This window comes from Pelobates fuscus, chromosome 3 (assembly GCF_036172605.1).
Source record: "Pelobates fuscus isolate aPelFus1 chromosome 3, aPelFus1.pri, whole genome shotgun sequence".
In the NCBI taxonomy this organism is placed as follows: Eukaryota; Metazoa; Chordata; class Amphibia; order Anura; family Pelobatidae; genus Pelobates; species Pelobates fuscus.
In genome coordinates, this window is record NC_086319.1 from 1,839,438 (window position 1) to 1,863,695 (window position 24,258).

The 24,258-nt window shown below is 44.8% G+C and overlaps 1 protein-coding gene across 1 annotated transcript in view; it reads left to right on the plus strand.

Annotated features, from left to right (window-relative positions):
* Positions 1-1,847: 1,847 nt before the first annotated feature.
* MGST1 (microsomal glutathione S-transferase 1) overlaps positions 1,848-24,258 on the plus strand; it is a 30,439-nt gene continuing 8,028 nt past the window's right edge. The window contains exons 1-3 of the mRNA XM_063445033.1: positions 1,848-1,927; positions 23,301-23,436; positions 24,147-24,241. Coding sequence (XP_063301103.1) covers positions 23,311-23,436; positions 24,147-24,241 — 221 coding nt within the window. The 5' untranslated portion in view covers positions 1,848-1,927; positions 23,301-23,310. The remainder of the gene's footprint in view (positions 1,928-23,300; positions 23,437-24,146; positions 24,242-24,258) is intronic.

The window sequence follows — 24,258 nt, forward strand, 5'->3', positions numbered from 1 at the left end:
TGGATCACACTGTGGGCATGCAGGAGACTGACAGGGTGTAGGAGCACACTGTGGGCAGGTAGGAGACTGACAGGGTGTTGGAGCACACTGTGGGCATGTAGGAGACTGATAGGGTGTTGGAGCACACTGTGGGCGTGTAGGAGACTTACAGGGCGATGAATCACACTGTGGGCATGTAGAAGACTGACAGGGTGTAGGAGCACACTGTGGGCATGTAGGAGACTTACAGGGCATTGGTGCACACTGTGGGCATTAAGGAGACTGACAGGGTGTTGGAGCACACTGTGGGCATTAAGGAGACTGACAGGGTGTTGGAGCACACTGTGGGCATGTAGGAGACTGACAGGGTGTTGGAGCACACTGTGGGCATGTAGGAGACTGACAGGGTGTTGGAGCACACTGTGGGCATGTAGGAGACTGACAGGGTGTTGGAGCACACTGTGGGCATGTAGGAGACTGACAGGGTGTTGGAGCACACTGTGGGAATGTAGGAGACTTACAGGGAGATGGATCACACTGTGAGCCTGTAGGAGACTGACAGGGTGTTGGAGCACACTGTGGGCGTGTAGGAGACTTACAGGGCAATGGATCACACTGTGGGCATGTAGGAGACTGACAGGGCATTGGAGCACGCTGTGGGCATTAAGGAGACTGACAGGGTGTTAGAGCACACTGTGGGCATGTAGGAGACTGAGAGGGTGTTGGAACACACTATGAGCATGTAGGAGACTGACAGGGTGTTGGAGCACACTGTGGGTGTGTAGGAGACTGACAGGGCGTTGGAACACACTGCAGGCATGTAGGAGACTGACAGGGTGTTGGAGCACACAGTGGGCATGTAGGAGAATGACAGGGTATAGGAGCACACTGTGGGCATGTTGGAGACTGACAGGGTGTTGGCGCACACTGTGGGTATGTAGGAGACTGACAGGGTGTAGGAGCACACTGTGGGTGTGTAGGAGACTGACAGAGCATTGGAGCACACTGAGCATGTAGGAGACTGACAGGGCATTGGAGCACACTGTGGGCGTGTAGGAGACTTACAGTGCAATGGATCACACTGTGGGCATGTATGAGACTGACAGGGTGTTGGAGCACACTGTGGGCATGTATGAGACTAACAGGGTATAGCAGCACACTGTGGGCATGTAGGAGACTGACAGGGTGTTGGAGCCCACTGTGGACATGTAGGAGACTGACAGGGTGTTGGAGCACACTGTGGGTATGTAGGAGTCTGACAGGGTGTAGGAGCACACTGTGGGTATATAGCAGACTGGCAGGGTGTAGGAGCACACTGTGGGCATGTAGCAGACTGACAGGGTGTAGGAGCACACTGTGGGCATATAGCAGACTGACAGGGTGTAAGAGCACACTGTGGGCATGTAGCAGACTGGCAGGGTGTAGGAGCACACTGTGGGCATGTAGCAGACTGGCAGGGTGTAGGAGCACACTGTGGGCATGTAGCAGACTGGCAGGGTGTAGGAGCACACTGTGGGCATGTAGCAGACTGGCAGGGTGTAGGAGCACACTGTGGGCATGTAGCAGACTGGCAGGGTGTAGGAGCACACTGTGGGCATGTAGGGATGGTGGTGGTAATTAGGGAGTATACTCTGGTCATGCAACAAACAGAGATTTTCGGGAGAGATGAAATGTGTGCTGTGATGAATATTGAGGGGGTGTGGGGGTGAAGGAATCTTGAAACATAATGCCTGGGGGAGGTTAGAGTCTGGAAGGTGGGTGAGGGGGGGGGAGGGTTAGAGGCTGGGAGGTGGGTGAGGGGGAGGGTTAGAGGCTGGGAGGTGGGTGGTTGGATGCAGGGATACAAGGGTAGGGTGTGTATGGGAAGTGCAGGCTGGGGAGGGGCTGTAAGTTGGAAGTCCTCTCTCTAAGCTTTGCTCACATTCCATTAATCTAAGGACCAAGCAAGGTGGGTTTTTATCCTCTTTTGTTTGCACCCACCTCCATTACCCTTAAATTTAAAGTTAAGAGTCAGGAGAGGAGTGGAGGCTAGGTAGGGGGTACATGGAGAGTAGTAGAGGCTGGGTAGAGGGTACATGGAGAGGAGTGGAGGCTGGGTAGGGGGTACATGGAGAGGAGTAGAGGCTGGGTAGAGGGTACATGGAGGAGTGGAGGCTGGGTAGGGGGTACATGGAGAGGAGTGGAGGCTGGGTAGGGATAACATGGAGAGGAGTGGATGCTGGGTAGGGATAACATGGAGAGGAGTGGAGGCTGGGTAGAGGGTACATGGAGAGGAGTGGAGGCTGGGTAGGGGGTATATGGAGAGGAGTGGAGGCTGGGTAGAGGGTACATGGAGAGGAGTGGAGGCTGGGTAGGGGGTACATGGAGAGGAGTGGAGGCTGGGTAGGGGGTACATGGAGAGGAGTGGAGGCTGGGTAGGGATAACATGGAGAGGAGTGGAGGCTGGGTAGGGGGTACATGGAGAGGAGTGGAGGCTGGGTAGGGGGTACACAGAGAGGAGTGGAGGCTGGGTAGGGGGTACATGGAGAGGAGTGGAGGCTGGGTAGGGGGTACATGGAGAGGAGTGGAGGCTGGGTAGGGGGTACATGGGGGAGAACTGGAGGCTGGGCAGACAGTTAACTGAAAAGTGTGTTGTTTACATTATAGGTGTCACTGAATTGTATAAATATTGTTCATTTCCTTTCATTCCATTAATCTTGTTACAGAGTTGCAGCCATGTAACACTGCTATTATACCCTCGTCACCTGCATAACTTACAATATACTGTGTTACAAAAATATAGTTATTTTATGTATGTTATTATTTGCAGTAACATAAACTGCAGCACAGTACAAAGACTATATGAACCAATTCAGTCGTAAAAAACATGTGAAAAACAAGTGAAACCTGATCAAAGGAACTTACATTCTAATAAAAGTGGGGCATAGGAAAGAGTTAAAGAACACAGTATGTGAGAGGGGAGTGAATGGCTGAACTTTGTACAGATCTAGTCACATGATACAGTGACGCATACCATGGGAAATAAATCCTGCAATTAATGCTAGCACCATAATAACAAGTACCAGTAATAATAGGAGACTGACAGGGTGTAGGAGCACTAGGAACCGCTACGGAATATGCTGGAGCTATATAAATACCAGTAATAATAAATACCACTAATAATAGGAGACTGACAGGGTGTAGGAGCACACTGTGGGCATGTAGGAGACTGACAGGATGTTGGAGCACATTTTGAGCATGTAGGAGACTGACAGGGTGTAGGAGCACACTGTGGGCATGTAGGAGACTGACAGGGTGTAGGAGTACACTGTGGGCATGTAGGAGACTGACAGGGTGTTGGAGCACACTGTGGGCATGTAGCAGACTGACAGGGTGTAGGAGCATACTGTGGGCATGTAGGAGACTGACAGGGTGTAGGAGCACACTGTGGGCATGTAGGAGATTGACAGGGTGTAGGAGTACACTGTGGGCATGTAGGAGACTGACAGGGTGTAGGAGCACACTGTGGGCATGTAGGAGACTGACAGGGTGTAGGAGCACACTGTGGGCATGTAGGAGACTGACAGGGTGTAGGAGGACACTGTGGGTGTGTAGGAGACTGACAGGGTGTAGGAGCACTAGGAAGCGCTACGGAATATGCTGGCGCTATATAAATACCAGTAATAATAGGAGAGTGACAGGGTATTCAAGCACACTGTGGTATGTAGGAGACTGACAGGGTATTGGAGCACACTGTGGGCATGTAGCAGACTGACAGGGGGTTGGAGCATACTGTGGGCATGTAGGAGACTGAAAGGGTGTTGGAGCACACTGTGGGCATTTAGGAGACTGACAGGGTGTAGGAGCACACTGTGGGTGTGTAGGAGACTGACAAGGTGTAGGAGCACACTGTGGGCATGTAGGAGACTGACAGGGTGTAGGAGCACACTGTGGGTGTGTAGGAGACTGACAGGGTGTAGGAGCACACTGTGGGCATGTAGGAGACTGACAGGGTGTAGGAGCACACTGTGGGCATGTAGGAGAATGACAGGGTGTAGGAGCACACTGTGGGCATGTAGGAGACTGACAGGGTGTAGGAGCACACTGTGGGTGTGTAGGAGACTGACAGGGTGTAGGAGCACACTGTGGGCATGTAGGAGACTGACAGGGTGTAGGAGCACACTGTGGGCATGTTGGAGACTGACAGGGTGTTGGCGCACACTGTGGGTATGTAGGAGACTGACAGGGTGTAGAAGCACACTGTGGGCATGTAGGAGAATGACAGGGTGTAGGAGCACACTGGGCATGTAGGAGACTGACAGGGTGTAGGAGCACACTGTGGGTGTGAAGGAGACTGACAGGGTGTAGGAGCACACTGTGGGTGTGTAGGAGACTGACAGGGTGTAGGAGCACACTGTGGGCATGTAGGAGACTGACAGGGTGTAGGAGCACACTGTGGGTGTGAAGGAGACTGACAGGGTGTAGGAGCACACTGTGGGCATGTAGGAGACTGACAGGGTGTAGGAGCACACTGTGGGTATGTAGAAGACTGACAGGGTGTAGTAGCACACTGCGGGTGTGTGGGAGACTGACAGGGTGTAGGAGCACACTGTGGGCATGTAGGAGAATGACAGGGTGTAGGAGCACACTGTGGGCATGTAGGAGAATGACAGGGTATAGGAGCACACTGTGGGCATGTAGCAGACTGACAGGGCGTTGGAGCACTAGGAAGCGCTACGGAATATGCTGGTGCTATATAAATACCAGTAATAATAGGAGACTGACAGGGTATTCGAGCACATTGTGGGTGTGTAGGAGACTGACAGGGTGTAGGAGCACACTGTGGGCATGTTGGAGACTGACAGGTAGTGATGCACCGAATTGTTCACTGGCGAATAGCTCCTGGCGAACATAGCGTATTCGCATTCGCCACAGCGGGCGAACACATGCGCGGTTCGATCCGCCCCCTATTCGTCATCATTGACTAAACTTTGACCCTGTGCCTCACAGTCAGCAGACACATTCCAGCCAATCAGCAGCAGACCCTCCCTTCCAGACCCTCCCACCTTCTGTACAGCATCTATTTTAGATTCATTCTGAAGCTGCATTCTTAGATAGAGGAGGGAAAGTGTGGCTTCTGCTCATTTGATAGGGAAATCTATAGCTAGGCTAGTGTATTCAGTGTCCACTACAGTACTGAAGGACTCATCTGATCTCTACTGTAAGGACAGCACCCCAAAAAGCCCTTTTTTCGGGCTAGAACATCAGTCTGCTTTTTTTGTGTATTCTAATTGCAGTTGCCTGCCAGCTTCTGTGTCAGGCTCACAGTGGATACTGTGCCCACTTGCCCAGTGCCACCACTCATATCTTGTGTCACAATAGCTTGCATTTAAAAACACATTTTTTTTTCACTGTAAAAGATTAATTAGCAGTTAGTTGTCTGCAAGCTTCTGTGTGTCAGGCCAACAGCGTGTACTCTGCCAGTGTGCACAGTGCCACTCATATCTGGTGGCACAATAGCGTGCATTTAAAAACCCACACACTTTTTTTTCACTGTAATAGATTGAATAGCAGTTAGTTGTCTGCAAGCGTCTGTGTGTCAGGCTCACAGTGGATACTGTGCCCACTTGCCCAGTGCCACCACTCATATCTGGTGTCACAATAGCGTGTGTAACGGACCGTTTCAGCATATGAGGGGTTAAAATCCGTTTAGGCGATAATCCCCTTTTCTCAGAAAGGCACAGCTACTGCAGAACATCAAAACTCACGAATTGGCTATAGGCGAATGCATCAAACTCCCGAACTGCATACCAGGGAATAAGATAGCACTCCAAGCTGGAACCTCACGAATAGCTGCTAGCAGATGAATAGGAAAAGCAGACATCAGCTTACACTCCTAGCAGTCAATCTCCAACAGCATACAGTGAATCCCCCCAAGAACGAGACAAGGCTCCGTGTTGAAGGTCAAGCAGTGGTCTGAGGTGCTGGGGCACCCAGCCTGGTTTTTATTACATGAGTACACATACAGGCCACACCCAGGGGGAGGCATAAAATAACCAATCACATACATGGTTCAGCCCACACATCCCCTCCCCTCAGATAACATTAAACCCAATTATCCGGTACACCTTTTCAGCCAAGTTCTGGATGTACCCCAAAAACAGGGGGTACACCTTTTAAATCCCCTTATTCAGGGGGACAACATATTCAAAATTCAAGTCATTCGGATGAACGGTTCGGGAGATATGGGGTTCCAAAGATTTGACCGACCGCATGGGTAAAGTATCCGAAAACAGTTCCATGCATTTTGGCCCTGCGGTCGGTCACAAACAAGGGAATGAAAACAGACGAATTGCCTGTGTTATAGAGCCTGGAGAGGGTTTGAATGAATTCCCTTGTTTGTGGGGTTCTTTCTACCGAACGGCGGGTCATTCAGTAGTTTCTATACAAATTTCTGGAAGTATGGAGGTCTCAGCGGTGTTTGCCTAGTCAAGTGTCCGATTTTAGTTCCAGACACTCGACGGCAAAACACCGCTGTTCGGTAGTTTAAGATGGCCGCCGCCACGTGTTCGGCTCCCGAATGGCGGCCACCCAGAGGACACAGACCACACTGCACTGATTGCCAATTACCCGTTTGCAACATTGTTGCAAACGGTAATTGGAGGCACACTTATTCCTGGGTGGTCTGGTTGTTCGGTAGTTTCACTCAATATACTAAATGGAGTGATTCTACCGAACAATCAGATGAATGCTGCATACAAATCACCCAGGATAAACTTAACACATATATAAATACATATATAATATTACAGGCAGTACACTAGAATATGCTTCACAGTCTTAAAGGGACAGTAGTCCCAAAAGTCCCAATGTGTCCATAGATGCTGTTAAAAGGGCCAGTAGCAGCAATATACAGTACAATATGCCCCAAATAACCCAGGGGCCATAGTCAGTAGGTAGGAGGCTAGCAAACATGCTTCTCCAGGGCCCAGTGGCGAGGTTGGTTTCGTCACAGCGTGCATTTAAAAACCAAAAACCTTTTTCACTGTTATAGATTGAATAGCAGTTAGTTGTCTGCAAGCGTCTGTGTGTCAGGCCAACAGCGTGTACTCTGCCAACCTTTGCCAGTGCACATTGCCACAATAGCGTGCATTTAAAAACAAAAACATTTTTTCACTGTTATAGATTGAATAGCAGTTAGTTGTCTTCAAGCGGGTGTGTCAGGCCTACAGCGTGTACTCTGCCAACCTCTGCCACTGCACAGTGCCACTCATATCTGGTCTCACAGTAGCTTGCACACATAGTACCACTAATCCAAAAAAAATGACAGGCAGAGGCAGGCCACCCCGCAGGGGCCTGCGTGGTCGTGGTGCTGTGATTCCCTTTTGCCCTAGAATAATGCCCAATTTTCAGAGGCCACGTACCCTGAACTTGAAAAGTTCTGAGGACATAGTTGACTGGCTAACACAGGACACCCAATCTTCTACAGCTTCAACTCGGAACCTTGACGCACCATCCTCCTCCAGCTTAGCTTCGGGCACCTCTCAATATACCACTCACCCGCCTGCCGCCACCACCAACATTATCACCACAGCCGCTTCACTTGGTATGTTAGAGGAGTTATTTACACATCCGTTTGAAGAAATGAGTGATGCGCAACCATTATTGCCAGAGGATGTAGATAACAGGGATATGTCTCTGGCAGGCAGCATTACACACATGGACGTACGGTGTGATGATGATGATGTTGTACCCGCTGCTGCTTCCTTTGCTGAGTTGTCAGATACAAGTGAAGCGGTTGATGATGACGATGCATCCATGGATGTCACGTGGGTCCCCGCTCGGCAAGAAGAAGAACAGGGTGAAAGTTCAGATGGGGAGACAGAGAGGAGGAGGAGGAGACGAGTTGGAAGCAGGGGGAGGTCGTCGCAAGGAGCTAGTGGCACAGTCAGACAGCATGCATCGGCACCCGGGGTCAGCCCGACAGCACGCCAATCAACGCATGCTGTGTCCACCACCAGAATGCCGTCATTGCAGAGCTCAGCAGTGTGGCCTTTTTTTTGTGTGTCTGCTTCTGACAACAGCGATGCCATTTGCAACCTGTGCCAAAAGAAACTGAGTCGTGGGAAGTCCAACACCCACCTAGGTACAACTGCTTTGCGTAGGCACATGATCGCACATCACAAACGCCTATGGGATCAACACATGAGTACAAGCAGCACACAAACTCAAAGCCGCCATCCTCCTCCTAGTCCAGCATCTTCAGCCACGTCAACCACTGCTGTCCTCCTTGCCCCCTCTCAACCATCCGCCACTCCGTCTCTCGCCTTGAGCAGTTCCCGCTCATCTGCCCACAGTCAGGTGTCTGTCAAGGACATGTTTGAGCGTAAGAAGCCAATGTCAGAAAGTCACCCCCTTGCCCAGCGTCTGACAGCTGGCTTGTCTGAACTATTAGCCCGCCAGCTTTTACCATACAAGCTGGTGGAGTCTGAGGCGTTCAAAAAAATTGTTGCTATTGGGATACCGCAGTGGAAGGTACCCGGACGAAATTTCTTTGCACAAAAGGCAATCCCCAACCTGTACTCGATTGTGCAAAAGGAAGTAATGGCATGTCTGGCACACAGTGTTGGGGCAAGGGTCCATCTGACCACTGATACCTGGTCTGCAAAGCATGGTCAGGTCAGGTATATCACCTACACTGCGCATTGGGTAAACCTGCTGACGGCTGCCAAGCATGGAATGTGTGGCTCTGCAGAGGATTTGGTGACACCGCCACGATTTGCAGGCAGGCCTGCTGCCACCTCCTTTACTCCTCCTTCTCCATCCTCTTCCATAACCTCCTCGGCTGAGTCCTCTTCTGCTGCTGCGTCTTGATCCACATCAACGGCACCCCCCCAGCTCCCCAGGTACTATTCCACATCCCGGATACGGCAGTGTCACGCCGTCTTGGGTTTTACTTGCTTGAAAGCAGAGAGTCACACCGGACAAGCACTCCTGTCCGCCCTGAATGCACAGGTGGAAAAGTGGCTGACTCCGCAGCAACTGGATATCGGCAAAGTGGTTTGTGACAACGGAACAAATTTGTTGGCGGCATTGAAGTTGGGCAAGTTGACACATGTGCCGTGCATGGCACATGTGTGTAATCTGATCGTACAACGCTTTGTGCATAAGTACACAAGCTTATAGGACGTCCTGATTCAGGCCAGGAAGGTGTGTGGCCATTTCAGGCGTTCCTACACGGCCATGGCGCACTTTGCAGATATCCAGCGGTGAAACAACATGCCATTGAGGCGCTTGATTTGCAACAGCCCGACACATTGAAATTCAACACTCCTAATGTTCGACCGCCTGCTCCAACAAGAAAAAGCCGTTAATGAATATTTGTATGACCGGGGTGCTAGGACAGCCTCTGGGGAGCTGGGATTTTTTTTGCTACGTTACTGGATGCCCATGCGCAATGCCTGTAGGCTCATGCGTCCTTTTGAGGAGGTGACAAACCTAGTCAGTCGCAACGAAGGCACCATCAGCGACATCATACCATTTGTTTTCTTCCTGGAGCGTGCCCTGCGAGTGCTGGATCAGGCCGTAGATGAGCGTGAAGAGGAAGAGTTGTGGTCACCATCACCACCAGAAACAGCCTTATCAGCATCGCTTGCTGGACCTGCGGCAACGCTGGAAGAGGATTGTGAGGAAGAGGAGTCAGAGGAGGAATGTGGCTTTGAGGAGGAGGAGGAAGACCAACCACAACAGGCATCCCAGGGTGCTCGTTGTCACCTATCTGGTACCCGTGGTGTTGTACGTGGCTGGGGGGAAGAACATAGAACATACCTTCATTGAGATCACTGAGGAGGAGGAATGGGAAATGAGTAGCTCGGCATTCAACCTTGGCAAATGGGGTCTTTCATGCTGTCCTGCCTGTTGAGGGACCCTCGTATAAAAAGGCTGAAGGAGAACGACCTGTACTGGGTGTCCACGCTACTAGACCCCCTGGTATAAGCAGAAAGTGGCTGAAATGTTACCAAATTACAACAAGTCGGAAAGGATGCAGCATTTGCAAAATAAATTAAAAAGTATGCTTTACACAGCGTATAAGGGTGATGTCACAGCACAACGGGAATCTAACAGGGGAAGAGGTGAAAGTAATCCTCCTCCTCCCATGACCACGCCGGCAAGGACAGGACGCTTTAAAGACGTGTTGTTGATGGAGGACATGCGGAGCTTTTTACGTCCTACGCATCGCCACAGCCCTTCGGGATCCACCCTCAGAGAACGACTCGACTGACAGGTAGCAGACTACCTCGCCTTAACTGCAGATATCGACACTCTGAGGAGTGATGAACCCCTTGACTACTGGGTGTGCAGGCTTGACCTGTGGCCTGAGCTATCCCAATTTGCGATAGAACTTCTGGCCTGGCTCGCTTCAAGTGTCCGGTCAGAAAGGACCTTCAGTGCAGCAGGAGGTATTGTCACTGAGAAGAGAAGTCGCCTAGGTCAAAAAAGTCTAGATTACCTCACCTTTATTAAGATGAATGAGGGATGGGGATGAAAACATTATGGGGATTTAGTTACATTATATGATCATACATTGCATAAGCCTGCCAACTAAGTCAAAGTACCCCAATATTCGGTATATATATATATATATATATATATAATAAAAAAGAAATAATCAATTAAAAATAAATTTAAAAAAGTAAAAATAATAAAAAATTTTTTATATATATATATAAATATATAATTTTATTCTAACTGTATTTTGATTATATATATATATATATACACTTAGAATTAAAATATATATTTCTATGCATTTATAAATATATAAAATAATATGAAATATGCATAATTACATAAATATACATGTCGAGTTCAAATATATAAATATGTATATATATTTCAATTGTGCGTGCATATTTATGTAATATTTTTACATAATTAAAGGAACACTATAGTCACCTAAATTACTTTAGCTAAATAAAGCAGTTTTAGTGTATAGATCATTCCCCTGCAATTTCACTGCTCAATTCACTGTCATTTAGGAGTTAAATCACTTTGTTTCTGTTTATGCAGCCCTAGCCACACCTCCCCTGGCTATGACTGACAGAGCCTGCATGAAAAAAAACAAAAACTGGTTTCACTTTCAAACAGATGTAATTTACCTTAAATAATTGTATCTCAATCTCTAAATTGAACTTTAATCACATACAGGAGGCTCTTGCAGGGTCTAGCAAGCTATTAACATTGCAGGGGATAAGAAAATCTTAATTAAACAGAACGTGCAATAAAGAAAGCCTAAATAGGGCTCTCTTTACAGGAAGTGTTTATGGAAGGCTGTGCAAGTCACATGCAGGGAGGTGTGACTAGGGTTCATAAACAAAGGGATTTAACTCCTAAATGGCAGAGGATTGAGCAGTGAGGCTGCAGGGGCATGTACTATACACCAAAACTGCTTCATTAAGCTAAAGTTGTTCAGGGACTATAGTGTCCCTTTAAGTCATTTTATTGATTGCAATTTGGGGGACCTGCCTGACAACCCAGGCCGAAAGTCCAGAGAATATAATTTGCTAGCACTATATTTAACCCTGTAACTTTCCAAGACACCCTAACACCTGTACATGGGGGATACTGTTTTACTCGGTAGTAAAATGGTTGCATGAAAAGAGTCAAAATACCTCAAATTTAATACCATAAGTTGTCTTCTTTTAAAAAATATATACATGTGAAGGGTTATTCAGGGATTCCTGACCGATATCACTGTTACAATGTAACTTGCATTCATTTTGAAAACAAAAATTGTTTGGAAATAGCAAAGTGCTACTTGTCCCTATAGCCCTATAACTTTCCAAAAAAACTAAGAACATGTTAACATTGGGTATTTCTAAACTCAGGACAAAATTTAGAAACTATTTAGCACGGGTGTTTTTTGGCAGTTGTAGATGCGTAGCATATTTTGGGAGTCAAAGTTCGAAAAAGTGTGTTTCTTAACCTCCCTGGCGGTATTCCAGAGCGTGAGTCGGGGTTAATTTTCGCTGCCAGAAGCGGTAACCCCGAGTCACGCTCGGGGTAGATAACAGAGCCCCCGGAGGTAAGATTTACTTACCTCCGCCGCGATCCGCTTCGGGAGGACTGCCTCACAGCCCAGGCAGCCCTCCCACGACAAATCAGGCCCCCGGGGGCCATGTGATCGCTCTCAAAGAGCGATCACATGGCCCTCTATAGCTGGCTGTGGATCTGCCAGCAGGGGGACTGTTTGAAATATCAGACAGTCCCCCTGCTGGTGGGAAGTATAAAAAAAATAAATAAAAGACAAGTGTAAAAATAAATTAAATATATTTTTATATATATATAATATGTATATATATTATAAATATAATATATATACATATTATATGTGTGTAACGTCATACAAAGTGTATTTTAATATTAATATAAGTATATATTAATATTAAAATACACTTAGAATGACGTTACATATATAATATGTATATATATTATATATATATAATAGATGTACATATATATTATATATAAATACGTATAATTAAAATAATAAATAAATAAAATAATAAAATAAATAAATAAAATATTGAAACAAAATTTAATATAAATTATATATGCATATGTAATTTCATTCTAACTGTATTTTGTTATTAATATATATATATATATCGGTAACAAAATACACTTAGAATGACAATCTATATATATATATAAAATACAAATAACTGCAAATATATATATATATATATATATATATACATATAATTACATAAAAGATTACATTAGTATACACGTAGAATTTAAATACCTATAAATGCATATATTAAAATTCTACGTGTATATTTAAATAATCTTTTAACGTAATTATGTGATTTGATTAATTAAAATTTGATTGACATGCCTGACATGGGGGCGGAACTGGGCGGGTAATTCAAATGCAAAAAAATGGTACCGCTTTTGGCACAAAATTCCTGACATAATCATACCGCCAGGGAGGTTAAAAATATGTCATCTGTTTTTTTCTAATTTTTTTCTAGTAAATTATATGATATGATGAAAATATTAGTATCTTTAGAAAGATAATTTAATGTAGAGAAAGACGGTATATAATATGTGTGGGTACAGTAAATGAGTAAGAGGAAAATTACAGCTAAACACAAACACCGCAGAAATGTAAAAACAGTCCTGGTCCCAAATGGTAGGAAAATGTAAAAGCGGTCTGGTCACTAAGGGGTTAAAGAGACTTTCTTGCTGCTAACCGAGAAGCTTTGTGAATGTACAATGCATGCACAGCTAACGCTGTGGGCCAACAATCCAAAGGACTGGACACGCACTCAGCGTCTGACTGAAATTCAATGCATACCTGCACGGGAAGTAATATAGAATAAATTAGATCATCTATTTTAGTCTGTGGACCCCGACTGGCTCTCTGTTCGACAGCCACAGGGGTGATGGGATTGCATCATATGAAAATAGTGCTGAATCTCAGAAACAGCCCAATTGTCAGCTGCTACTATAGGCCAGTAAGCCTTACTTCAGTAGTAGGGAAAGTAATGGAAACCATGTTAAACGATAGGATTGTTGAACATCGAAAAACACATGGATTTCAAGATCAGAGACAACATGGGTTTACCTCAGGGAGATCATGCCAAACTAATCTTATTGATTTTTTTGATTGGGTAACTAAAATTATAGATCAGGGTGGTGCAGTAGACATTGCTTACCTAGATTTCAGTAAGGATTTTGACACTGTTGCACATAGAAGGCTTATCAACAAACTACAATCTTTGAGTTTGGATTCCAATATTGTTGAATGGGTAAGGCAGTGGCTGAGTGACAGGCAACAGAGGGTTGTAGTCAATGGAGTATATTCGAAGCTTGGCCTTGTCACCAGTGGGTACCTCAGGGATCTGTACTTGGACCCGTTCTCTTTAATATTTTTATTAGTGATATTGCAGAAGGTTTTGATGGTAAGGTGTGTCTTTTTGCGGATGATACTAAGATATGTAACAGGGTTGATGTTCCAGGAGGGATAAGCCAAATGATTTAGGTAAACTAGAAAAATGGTCAGAGTTGTGGCAACTGACATTTAATGTGGATAAGTGCAAGATAATGCATCTTGGACGTAAAAACCCAAGGGCAGAGTACAGAATATTTGATAGACTCCTAACCTCAACATCTGAGGAAAGGGATTTAGGGTGATTATTTCTTTTCAAATAATTTTTATTAAAGTTTTACATATTTGTATAACAACAAGAATATAAACATTGTATTAGGGGTAGGAAGGGAAGGGGAACTTGGAAATGGAAAAGAATAACCATCCAGCATTAAAATAGGCGTATATCGGGAACACCGATACCGCCATTCGATTTGTGGTGTTGCAGGGAAGTGAGCCTTACTCGGGCAGGTTTGTTCCCCCAGATGAACTTCATCATTGTCGAGTGAACTTTATTAAAAAATTATAATGGGATGGACAAAGGGATGGTCCTAAAAAAATATAGAATTTTTGGTAGTATCGTCATTTTAATAGATGCGACCCTCCCCAACCATGAAAGTTCCATTCCGCCCCATCTCTCCATCTCCTTTTGTAGGTCCGACCATGCTTTCCTCAAGTTGTGATTATGCATATTTACCAAATTTTTGCATAAATTAATGCCAAGATATTCCATATAGTCAGCTCTCCAATCAAATAAATATAATTTCTTAAGGGCAGTGGTTTCCGAATTTTTTAAATGAAATGGAAGGGCCTGAGACTTAGACTCATTTAATTTGTAGTACGATATCTCGCCAAATTGAGTTAAAATGTCTTTGAGGTGGCTCAAAGATTCTTTTGGGTTTTTGACAGCTAGAATTATATCGTCTGCAAACAGGCCAATTTTGTGAACGGATTCTTTAACAACAATTCCTACAATTTGTGGGGTTGTTCTAATTAGTTCAGCCAGGGGTTCTATTGCTAAAACAAATAGAATTGGAGATAAAGGGCACCCCTGTCTCGTCCCACTGGTTAGAGAAAAAGTTTTGGATGTGAAACCGGAAGCTGAGACATGGTCGGAAGGTGCACAATATAGCGCCTTAATTGCTGTGATAAAGGATGATGGTATGTTGAATCTTTCTAACGTTCTCCATAAATATCCCCAATGTATCCTGTCAAACGCCTTCTCTGCGTCTAGAGATAGAAGCAATGAAGGCGTTTTGGTCATATTGATATGCTGAATCAAGTTTATGAATCTTCTAGTCCCGTCGGGCGCCTGTCTATCCTTTACAAAACCCACTTGATCCTTATTTATTAGCAATGGGATTAATTTGGTTAATCTATTTGCGAGAACTTTAGAATAAATCTTTGAGTCATTATTGATTAGAGAAATGGGTCTAAAATTGTGGCATCTATCAGGAGTTTTTCCCGGTTTTGGCAAGGTGACTATTCGTGCGCACAAGGACTCCTCTGGCATCATTCCCCCGGACTTATAGGAGTTGAATAATTTGGTCATGTGGGGAATTAAAATTTCTTGAAAAGTTTTATAATATAAAATAGTGAATCCATCGGGACCAGGGGCTTTTCCGGATGGCATAAGTTTGATCGCCTCAGCTATCTCTTTTGCTGATATTTCACATTCTAAGCTTTCTAAGTGTCCTGGAGACAGCCGAGGCAATGTCACTCTGTCTAAGAATTTATCAATGGTTGTTGCAGAAGGCTGGGTAAGGTTCGAATCACATTCTAAATTATAAAGTTTACTATAATACTCTGCAAACATGTCACTGATTTTAGTAGGATGAAACACTTTTCGCCCCTGATCATCAAGTAAATACGCTATTTTTGATTGTGCATTCACATGCCGGAGATTGGATGCCAAAAGAGTAGAGGCCCTGTTGCCTTTTAAGTAAAATGTTTTCCTGAGACGTCTCACCATAAGAGATGTACAATCTAAATTAATTTTGTTAATTTTAGCCTTAATTTCTCCTATCATTGCTGATAGGGAAGACGAGGGACCAAATTTATTAGCCTGGTTCAAATTGTACAGTTCTTTTTCCAATGTTCTTAAATTATTGCTATTAAGTTTCTTCAGGTGAGACGCTCGAGAAATAAAATTACCTCTTAACACAGCCTTATGCGCATTCCAAGACACCTCGTCAGGAACCTTGGGTGAGGCATTTTCCAAAAAATAATCGCTCAAGGCTTTCTCCGTCAATGATCTGTTCACAACATCGTTTAATAAATAATCGCCTAATTTCCAGGTTCTATTCGGGGCTGAAGAAACAATTTCGTCAATATGCATTATGATTGGAGCATGGTCAGACCAGTTAATGTCTAAGATATCAGATTTCAAGATATGCGGGATTAAAGCGCCCTGGACCATAAACCTGTCCAGCCTGGAATACATATTTTTAGAGACAGAATAATACGTAAAATCTCTTTCATTCTCATGCATCAGTCTCCAGGAATCATATAAACCACATTCAATCATGTATCTGGAACATTTGTTTGCTAATCTGTCGCTGTCCCCTCGATGCTGTTGATCACGGTCTTCCCTAGCGTTATCCAATTCATAACAAAATTCGTGTTGCCACACATTACCAAGCTTCCTCTCACATTCTCATTCACTAAGTCCATCAATTTCCTAAAGAACTGCAACTGACCGGTGTTGGGAAAATACATGTTCACTATAGTATATTCAATAGTATTAAGTGAACCTATCCATATTAAATACCTCCCGTCATCATCCGTCATTACTTTGTTCGTCGAACATGCTACATTCCTGTGGAAGAAAATCAATGTACCTCTAGACTTGGATTTATAAGTGCTATGATATTGGACTGGGAAAAGCTTTGACATAATCTTATGTTTTTTATCATTTTTAAAATGCGTTTCCTGTACACAGATGACATCTGATTTGTTGGCTTTCGCTTCTTTGAATAGTAAGCGTCTTTTGTGGGCGGTGTTCAGGCCTCTCACATTAAATGACATATATTTTAAAACCATAATTTATGGAACAGCAATGCTTGATAAAGAGTAAAATAACATTCAACTTTGTGAGAGTCCGAACAACCGCCTTCCAATAAAGAAACATCCAACAATACTGTCACAACAAACTCAAGTTGTGTACATGTGTGTACAGGAATAAATGAACGAATTTGTGCAAGTCGCTGATGCCACATAATATGCATTTTTGTATGAGGTATTTCTGTGATTTGTGATCTGGAAACATTTCTACCAAATTTTAAAGGATGGATGGTCAAAGAAAATAGAAAAATAAAAATATCAACGGGGTACAAAAAACTTGGGTATATACCCCTATCAGGGGAAATAAACAAACAGTGAAAAAGGGCCATGAGGGAGAGCAAAAAAAGTTTCTCCATCTCAGGGTATTAGGCCCAGGTTGGGGGGAGAGACGGCTGCTGGATACAAGGGGAGCAATATAAATAAACAAAAAACAAAACAAAAAATAAATAAATAAATAAAAAAAATAAAACAAAAAGAGGCAACTATAAAATATGACATTTGAAAGGACAAAAATCACAGAACAATAAAAAAAATAAAATTAAATATGAAATGATATAAAAAAAAAAAAAAAAGGACCATAAAATAATATTGATTGTAAAAAAATTGGAAAGATTTAAATGGTCAAATCGGTTTCTGAAATAAACCGTTAAGTCGCATATCAAATATTCGTTGGTGTGCAGACTCCAAGGACAGTCATAACGAGGAGAAACAAGTCAAGATTCAAAGTAATCCCGCTAAATCTCCAGACTGGAGCAGGACTCGAAAGCCTTAACTTGAAGTGTCGAACGATTTACGACCGTGGAAAATGAAGACTGTAGCTCTATGAACTGGAAACTCAGGAAGTGTCCGATTTGCTTCTCTTGCTGGCCTGCAGAGGAGTAGATTGCGAGAGTCTATGAGGCGATACCTGACTTTTATTCATGGATTGGATGAGTTCCATTCCTTCCTCAGGCAACGTGATTATGAAATTCCTGCCATCCATGCGGAAAAGGACTTTAACCGGGAATCCCCATCTATATCTTATCCCTCTTCGTCTTAGATCCGCGGTAAAAAGTTGAAATTCTCTGCGTCGCCTCATTGTTTGGGCAGAGAAGTCTTGGAAGACCTTCATACCGCTGTAGTTCCCCGTGAGACCCGACGTGCGCACTGCACGCAGAAATTCCTCTTTAATGTGGTAATAGTGAAATCTCACTATCACATCTTTGGGTGCAGCCGCAGGCGCATTACCGGGTTTAGGTTGGATGCGGTCCAGTAGCAGATCCGTATTTTTAGCAGTTGGTAGAGCTGACTTCACCATTGCCTGGAAATAACTTTGTAATTCCAGAGAGTCTATATTTTCAGGGATCCCCCTGATCCTTAGGTTATTACGCCTACTTCTATCCTCAGCGTCCGCTAACTTTTCCGCTTGTTGGTGTACTTGCTTCTGAAGCTATTTTACAGTTTCAACCAGATCCAGGTGAGATTGCTCTTGAGAGTGCAATCTATTCTCTATTATTTCCGTTCGCTGATTAATGCCCTCCATGGCTCCATATAAAGTGTCAAAGTCTTTCTTAAAGTCGTTTTTCAGATCGACTCTCAAATCTTTAATGAGTTGTATTATCATGCCAGCTGACGGTGGCAGATCATCTGCCAATTCAGGTAGCATATTAGGGTTGTAAGTCGCTGCTATAAATGTGGTGGTAGCCATATTGGAGGTGACAGTGGCCATCTTGGGAGTAGAATACACAATGTCTGGTCTGGCAGCCATCTTTGTTGTGAGTGCTCGGAGCACTCTGAGCCGCACAGAGAGGTGTCGGCTAGTGCGGCCGCAGTCCCGCCGCTCTCTGGATGCTGCGAGCGGGTCGCGGCCGCACAGGCATACGTTTTGGTATGGGAGACCGGGAGAAAGGTGGGGAGGGATTTCCCCGGCGCCACCAACGAGATTTTAAGCGGCGAAACCAGCCGCGAGCCGGATTTGGAAGCAGGGGAGTGAGCCTGGGAACCTTTACTCACCCCAGCAGCGCCTGCTCCTGTTTTCTTCATTACAGGTACGGATTTTTCAGTTTTCTTCTGTTTCTCCATATTAAGACTCTCATCAGCTATTAGTAGTTATAATTAGAATTTCTACATTACAGTTGAAATTGGCACTTTTTGAGTGAAATTGCCCCCCTTGTCCAGGAGCCTCTCTAAAACGTGGCCATCTAAGATGGTGGCCAAGACACGCCCCCAGGGGTGATTCTTTCTGAGGACTTAAAGGTAGGCAGACAATGTAATAGAGCAGCAGGAAATGCTAGCAGAATGCTTGGTAGTATAGGGAGAGGTATTAGCAGTAGAAAGAGGGAAGTGCTCATGCCATTGTACAGAACACTGGTGAGACCTCACTTGGAGTATTGTACACAGTACTGGAGACCGTATCTTCAGAAGGATATTGATACCTTAGAGAGAGTTCAAAGAAGGGCTACTAAACTGGTTCATGGATTGCAGGATAAAACTTACCAGGAAAGGTTAAAGGATCTTAACATGTATAGCATGGAGGAAAGACGAGACAGGGGGGATATGATAGAAACATTTAAATACATAAAGGGAATCAACACAGTAAAGGAGGAGACTATATTTAAAAGAAGAAAAACTACCACAACAAGAGGACATAGTCTTAAATTAGAGGGACAAAGGTTTAAAAATAATATCAGGAAGTATTACTTTACTGAGAGGGTAGTGGATGCATGGAATAGCCTTCCAGCTGAAGTGGTAGAGGTTAACACAGTAAAGGAGTTTAAGCATGCGTGGGATAGGCATAAGGCTATCCTAACTATAAGATAAGGCCAGGGACTAATGAAAGCATTTAGAAAACTGGGCAGACTAGATGGGCCGAATGGTTCTTATCTGCCGTCACATTCTATGTTTCTATGTTTCTATGCAAGGCAGCTACAAAGGGCAATATGTATCCTTTCAAATCACTGCACTACAATTAAGTGATTATGGTGCTTACACTGTCTTTCTCTCTTTTTTTTTTTAATTCTTTATTTTTCTTGTGCATAAACTGACAACAAGCGTGTAGAGCCACGACAGCATCCACAGGCATTTCCATAACATTTCACAGTGTAGCATTTTAGACAGCACATTTTTATAATATATGAAGATATCAAGCTCTTAAACAAAGTTGTTGTGGTATAACATGCTAAACTAGACATGCATGAAACAATGCTACGTGCGCTTAAGATTATAGGTGTGTAGCTTGTGTGATCCTTGTTAGTAGATAGCACGGTCCTCTAGGGCAAAATATGCACAGTCCTTTTATTTTCTTATAATCCCGGCAACTTTATTTGTAAATTTACACATCAGGCAGCAGCAAACGAAACATAAATGCAATGATGTAACACAAATCCCTACAACAAAAAGCCTAGCTCGTCTGAGCACTAACTCACATCAGATTCCCTATCTATCAGGGGTTAAACTATAACAAAATGTGTGGGTTTCACCAACCTAGTGTATTTGTCTGCTCTCAGCACTCCAGTGCTCCAAGCCAGCCTTGACTGCTTCTTCTCAGCACTCCTAGTGCTCCAAGCCAGCACTCCCAGTGCCTCAAGCCAGCACTCCCAGTGCCTAGTCTCCTTGACTCCTTGACTCTCTTACTGGAGAGAACACCCTCTCCTACCTGCTTCCTGAGAGGAATCCAGCAATCCCCCTGTACCTGCCTAGCAGGGAGTGGTTTATTCCCACTGCTACAGCTGATCATCTGCAGCTGAGTAGTGGGTTGGAGACTGTACAAAAACCCTGGCCTGGATCTTTGTCTCCCAAGAAAACTACTAAACTGTGGAGTGGAGCATTGGCCCACCGTCCTCTCCAAATACTCCACCCCAGGGGCCCATAACTAAACAAAGCTTTGTGTTGTGCAACACAAAAACTACACGTACTTCCCCTGGGGTTAGAAGGCCTCTGCCTTCACTTTATCACACTTGGTTGTAGTGTGACATATAGGCATTTAGGGTCCAACGATTAGATTAACTATATGTGAAGCTAGCAAAGGTATCAGTATATCATATGAAGCAGGCTGGTTGGTTAAAGGGAAACTCCAGTGCCAGAAAAACGATCCGTTTTTCTGGCACTGGAGGGTCCCTCTCCCTCCCACCCCCCAATCCCCGGTTACTGAAGGGGTGAAAACCCCTTCAGTGACTTACCTGGGACAGCAGCGATGTCCCTCGCCGCTGTCTCCGCCTCCGCGACGCTCTCCCACCGGCCGAGGAGACCTAATGCGCATCCGCGGAAATGCCGCGCATGCGCATTACGTCTCCCCATAGGAAAGCATTGAAAAAACATTTCAATGCTTTTCTATGGGGAATAGAGCGACGCTGGAGGTCCTCACACAGCGTGAGGATGTCCAGCGACGCTCTAGCACAGGAAACCTGTGCTAGAAACTAGGAAGTGACCTCTAGTGGCTGTCTAGTAGACAGCCACTAGAGGTGGAGTTAACCCTGCAATGTAATTATTGCAGTTTATGAAAAACTGCAATAATTACACTTGCAGGGTTAAGGGTAGTGGGAGTTGGCACCCAGACCATTCCAATGAGCAGAAGTGGTCTGGGTGCCTACAGTGTCCCTTTAACCCCTTAAGGACCAAACTTCTGGAATAAAAGGGAATCACGACATGTCACACATGTCATGTGTCCTTAAGGGGTTAAAGATATGCCTCTGTAGCGCTTTGAAAATCATAAAATAATAGTAAATGCTCATGGAATGACATGAGGTTAATACCAAAGCTTAAGACGTTGCCAATCTGGCTGACGGTGCTAGTACAGCTCGGGTGAGCATTCATTTAAACGCAGTGTAACAGTGGCTAGACTTAAAATGCTACTGTAAATTTTTATGCTTATACATTGCTAAGTCATGCTTATAATTAAAGTAGTATTGCTTTATAATCTGACTTCGTGTATGAGCTGAACTAGTAATCCGCTGTGTAATTGTATAAGTGTACATCAGACTGTACCAGTCAATTAGGAGCAGGAGTCCACCCTATTGAATATGGTTTGCAGTGTCCACTTTGCCAGCAGCATCGCCGTGGTATGCCATCAGGCATTTTAGGTCTTCGCCGTTCATCACCCAATTCCCAGCTTGTGGGGAGGTCACTCGCCGTGCAGCCACTCTCTCTCGCTTTGTGGCCGTGGTCGCAGGGAGCCGGGTCATGCTGTGCCGAGCACCGGGAAGCTGGCTTGGTGAGGACTTTGTTGGTGTCGCTTGTGGTGAGGGCTCCATTTTGTGTGGTTGCCGGCGGGTACCTGCATCTCGGAAACATGGTGCTTTTTCCCGCTTTGTGGACTGCAGGTATCTGCGCCGCCGGGCTGCCGCTTTTGATTCTCTTGGTGTGTGCCTGTAGTGGCTGCGTCTTTTCGCCGGTCAGATCCACAAGGCCACCAGGGTTTCTGCATAGCGGAATGTAGCTCCTCTACTTTGCAGTATTCCCAAGAAAGATTTTCATAGCCAGTCAAAAGTTTCCCGTGTTGATGGGGACAGCTTTGTCTGGGCGCTCTGCTCTCGAGTTCCTTTATGGGCGGCCATCTTGGTGGTGCTGTTTAGGTCCGTTGCTCCTGGCCGTCGTGTGTCCGCCTTTCGACCCTGCTGGTGCGTCCAATGGGGACCGGGATATCCCCCACCTGCCAGAGGGGGAGGGAGGGTAGACTGAAGATGGGTCTCTGGAGGGCCTCGGTGCAAAGGAGAGCGGTCGCCTCTCCCCCGCCCCTGTAGGCCGTGCCTGGAGTTTCACGCTCTCGGCCCCGACAGGCCCCGGGGTGGAGTCCGTTGAGTCAGCGGGGCACCCCTGACGTGGGTGATGCACCCGTGTCAAACTTTGGGCCATATTGCCCCCCGCTTTTTGCCCTGTTTTTGCCCGCTCGGCCGGAGCTCGTGGCAGACACTTCTGCTCCGTTCGACGTCCAGACTCCGGCCCCTGTCTTTCTCCTTTAAATAAAATTACTGGGAAATCTAATGTATAGTTATAATGTAATCAACAGGGAGTGGCTTCCTGCTCTGAAAGGGACGGATTATTTTAGAGGATACTGCTCCCTACAGGGCCAATTACTCTGTCTGTGGGACCAGCTGTACAAAGCGTCCGGTAGCATTAACACTTCGTCTGCCAGGTGGCTATATAACAATCTTTAACATAACTATAACATAACTATATAAAAGAAGTAGAGAAGTTCTCATCTCTCAGCTGATCACGAAGACCCCTATTTAATAATATCTGTTAGTAAGATATGTTTCCAGGTTAAAATAAAGGGATTTTTATTGCTTTACTGTGAATATAAGACATTAATGCGATTTGAAAGGTGATACACATGGTTTATTTTTCTTTGTGTTCTATCATTGGACAGACTGGTAGAAATGGGTGGCATTGAGCAGCTTGCTGATAGTGACGTCGTACGAGCCTACGGCACGTATGTGACCATCGTGCTCCTAAAAATGATGGTGATGAGTGTGATCACTGCTTTCTTCAGACTAACAAGAAAGGTAAGAATCTGAATACATCAAAGTGAAATGTGTTGTACGCCCCGGAAATGGCTTGTATTCATGTTAATGATATGTGCGATAAGGGCATTCACTCATGTCGCTCTTTGGATTAGGAAGTTCAGCCCTGCTTTGTACACATTACCTGTGGTGCTTAATGGTATTTATTTTAATTGGTGGCATTTAGTTTAATCTGCACGGCGAGCGCTGCCCTCTAGAGGTGATTTCTCAGTATTTCAACGCAGTGCTTACTTTTCTCAATTACAACATTTCAGCCAAAATGTATTTCTTCCAAGAGCAATTTCCGAGGTGTTTATTGAGCCCATGCACTCGCTGTCAGGCAATGATTGTCTGATCAAGCCATCTATATCCTGTGTGCATGGGTTCTGGACCTGCATGTACCTCATAATATATTATTATTTCAAGTGCTAGATACCAGGCTCCTTCATATACAACAGTTTTCAGGGAAAGGTTATAGGACAACATACTTATAATCCAAATATAATTTGTTTCTGTCTGTCTAAGAGTACATAACATTACTGTAATCATCTCAAATTAAAATACATTGAGTTGGTCACATCATATGACCATGCCTTATTAAGCCACTACAATGGCACAGTACCCCAAAATATTAAAAAGATTAGAACACTCTTAGAATTAGTAGAACTGTTTTGGGCTTTAAAATATCATTCTATGTACCTCTTGTTGTGAAGGTTTTTGCCAACCCTGAGGATGCAATATCGAGTAGCAAAGGTGGAGATCCCAAGAAATTTGTGAGGACTGACCCAGATGTCGAACGAGTTCGCAGGTATTATATGATGCTCC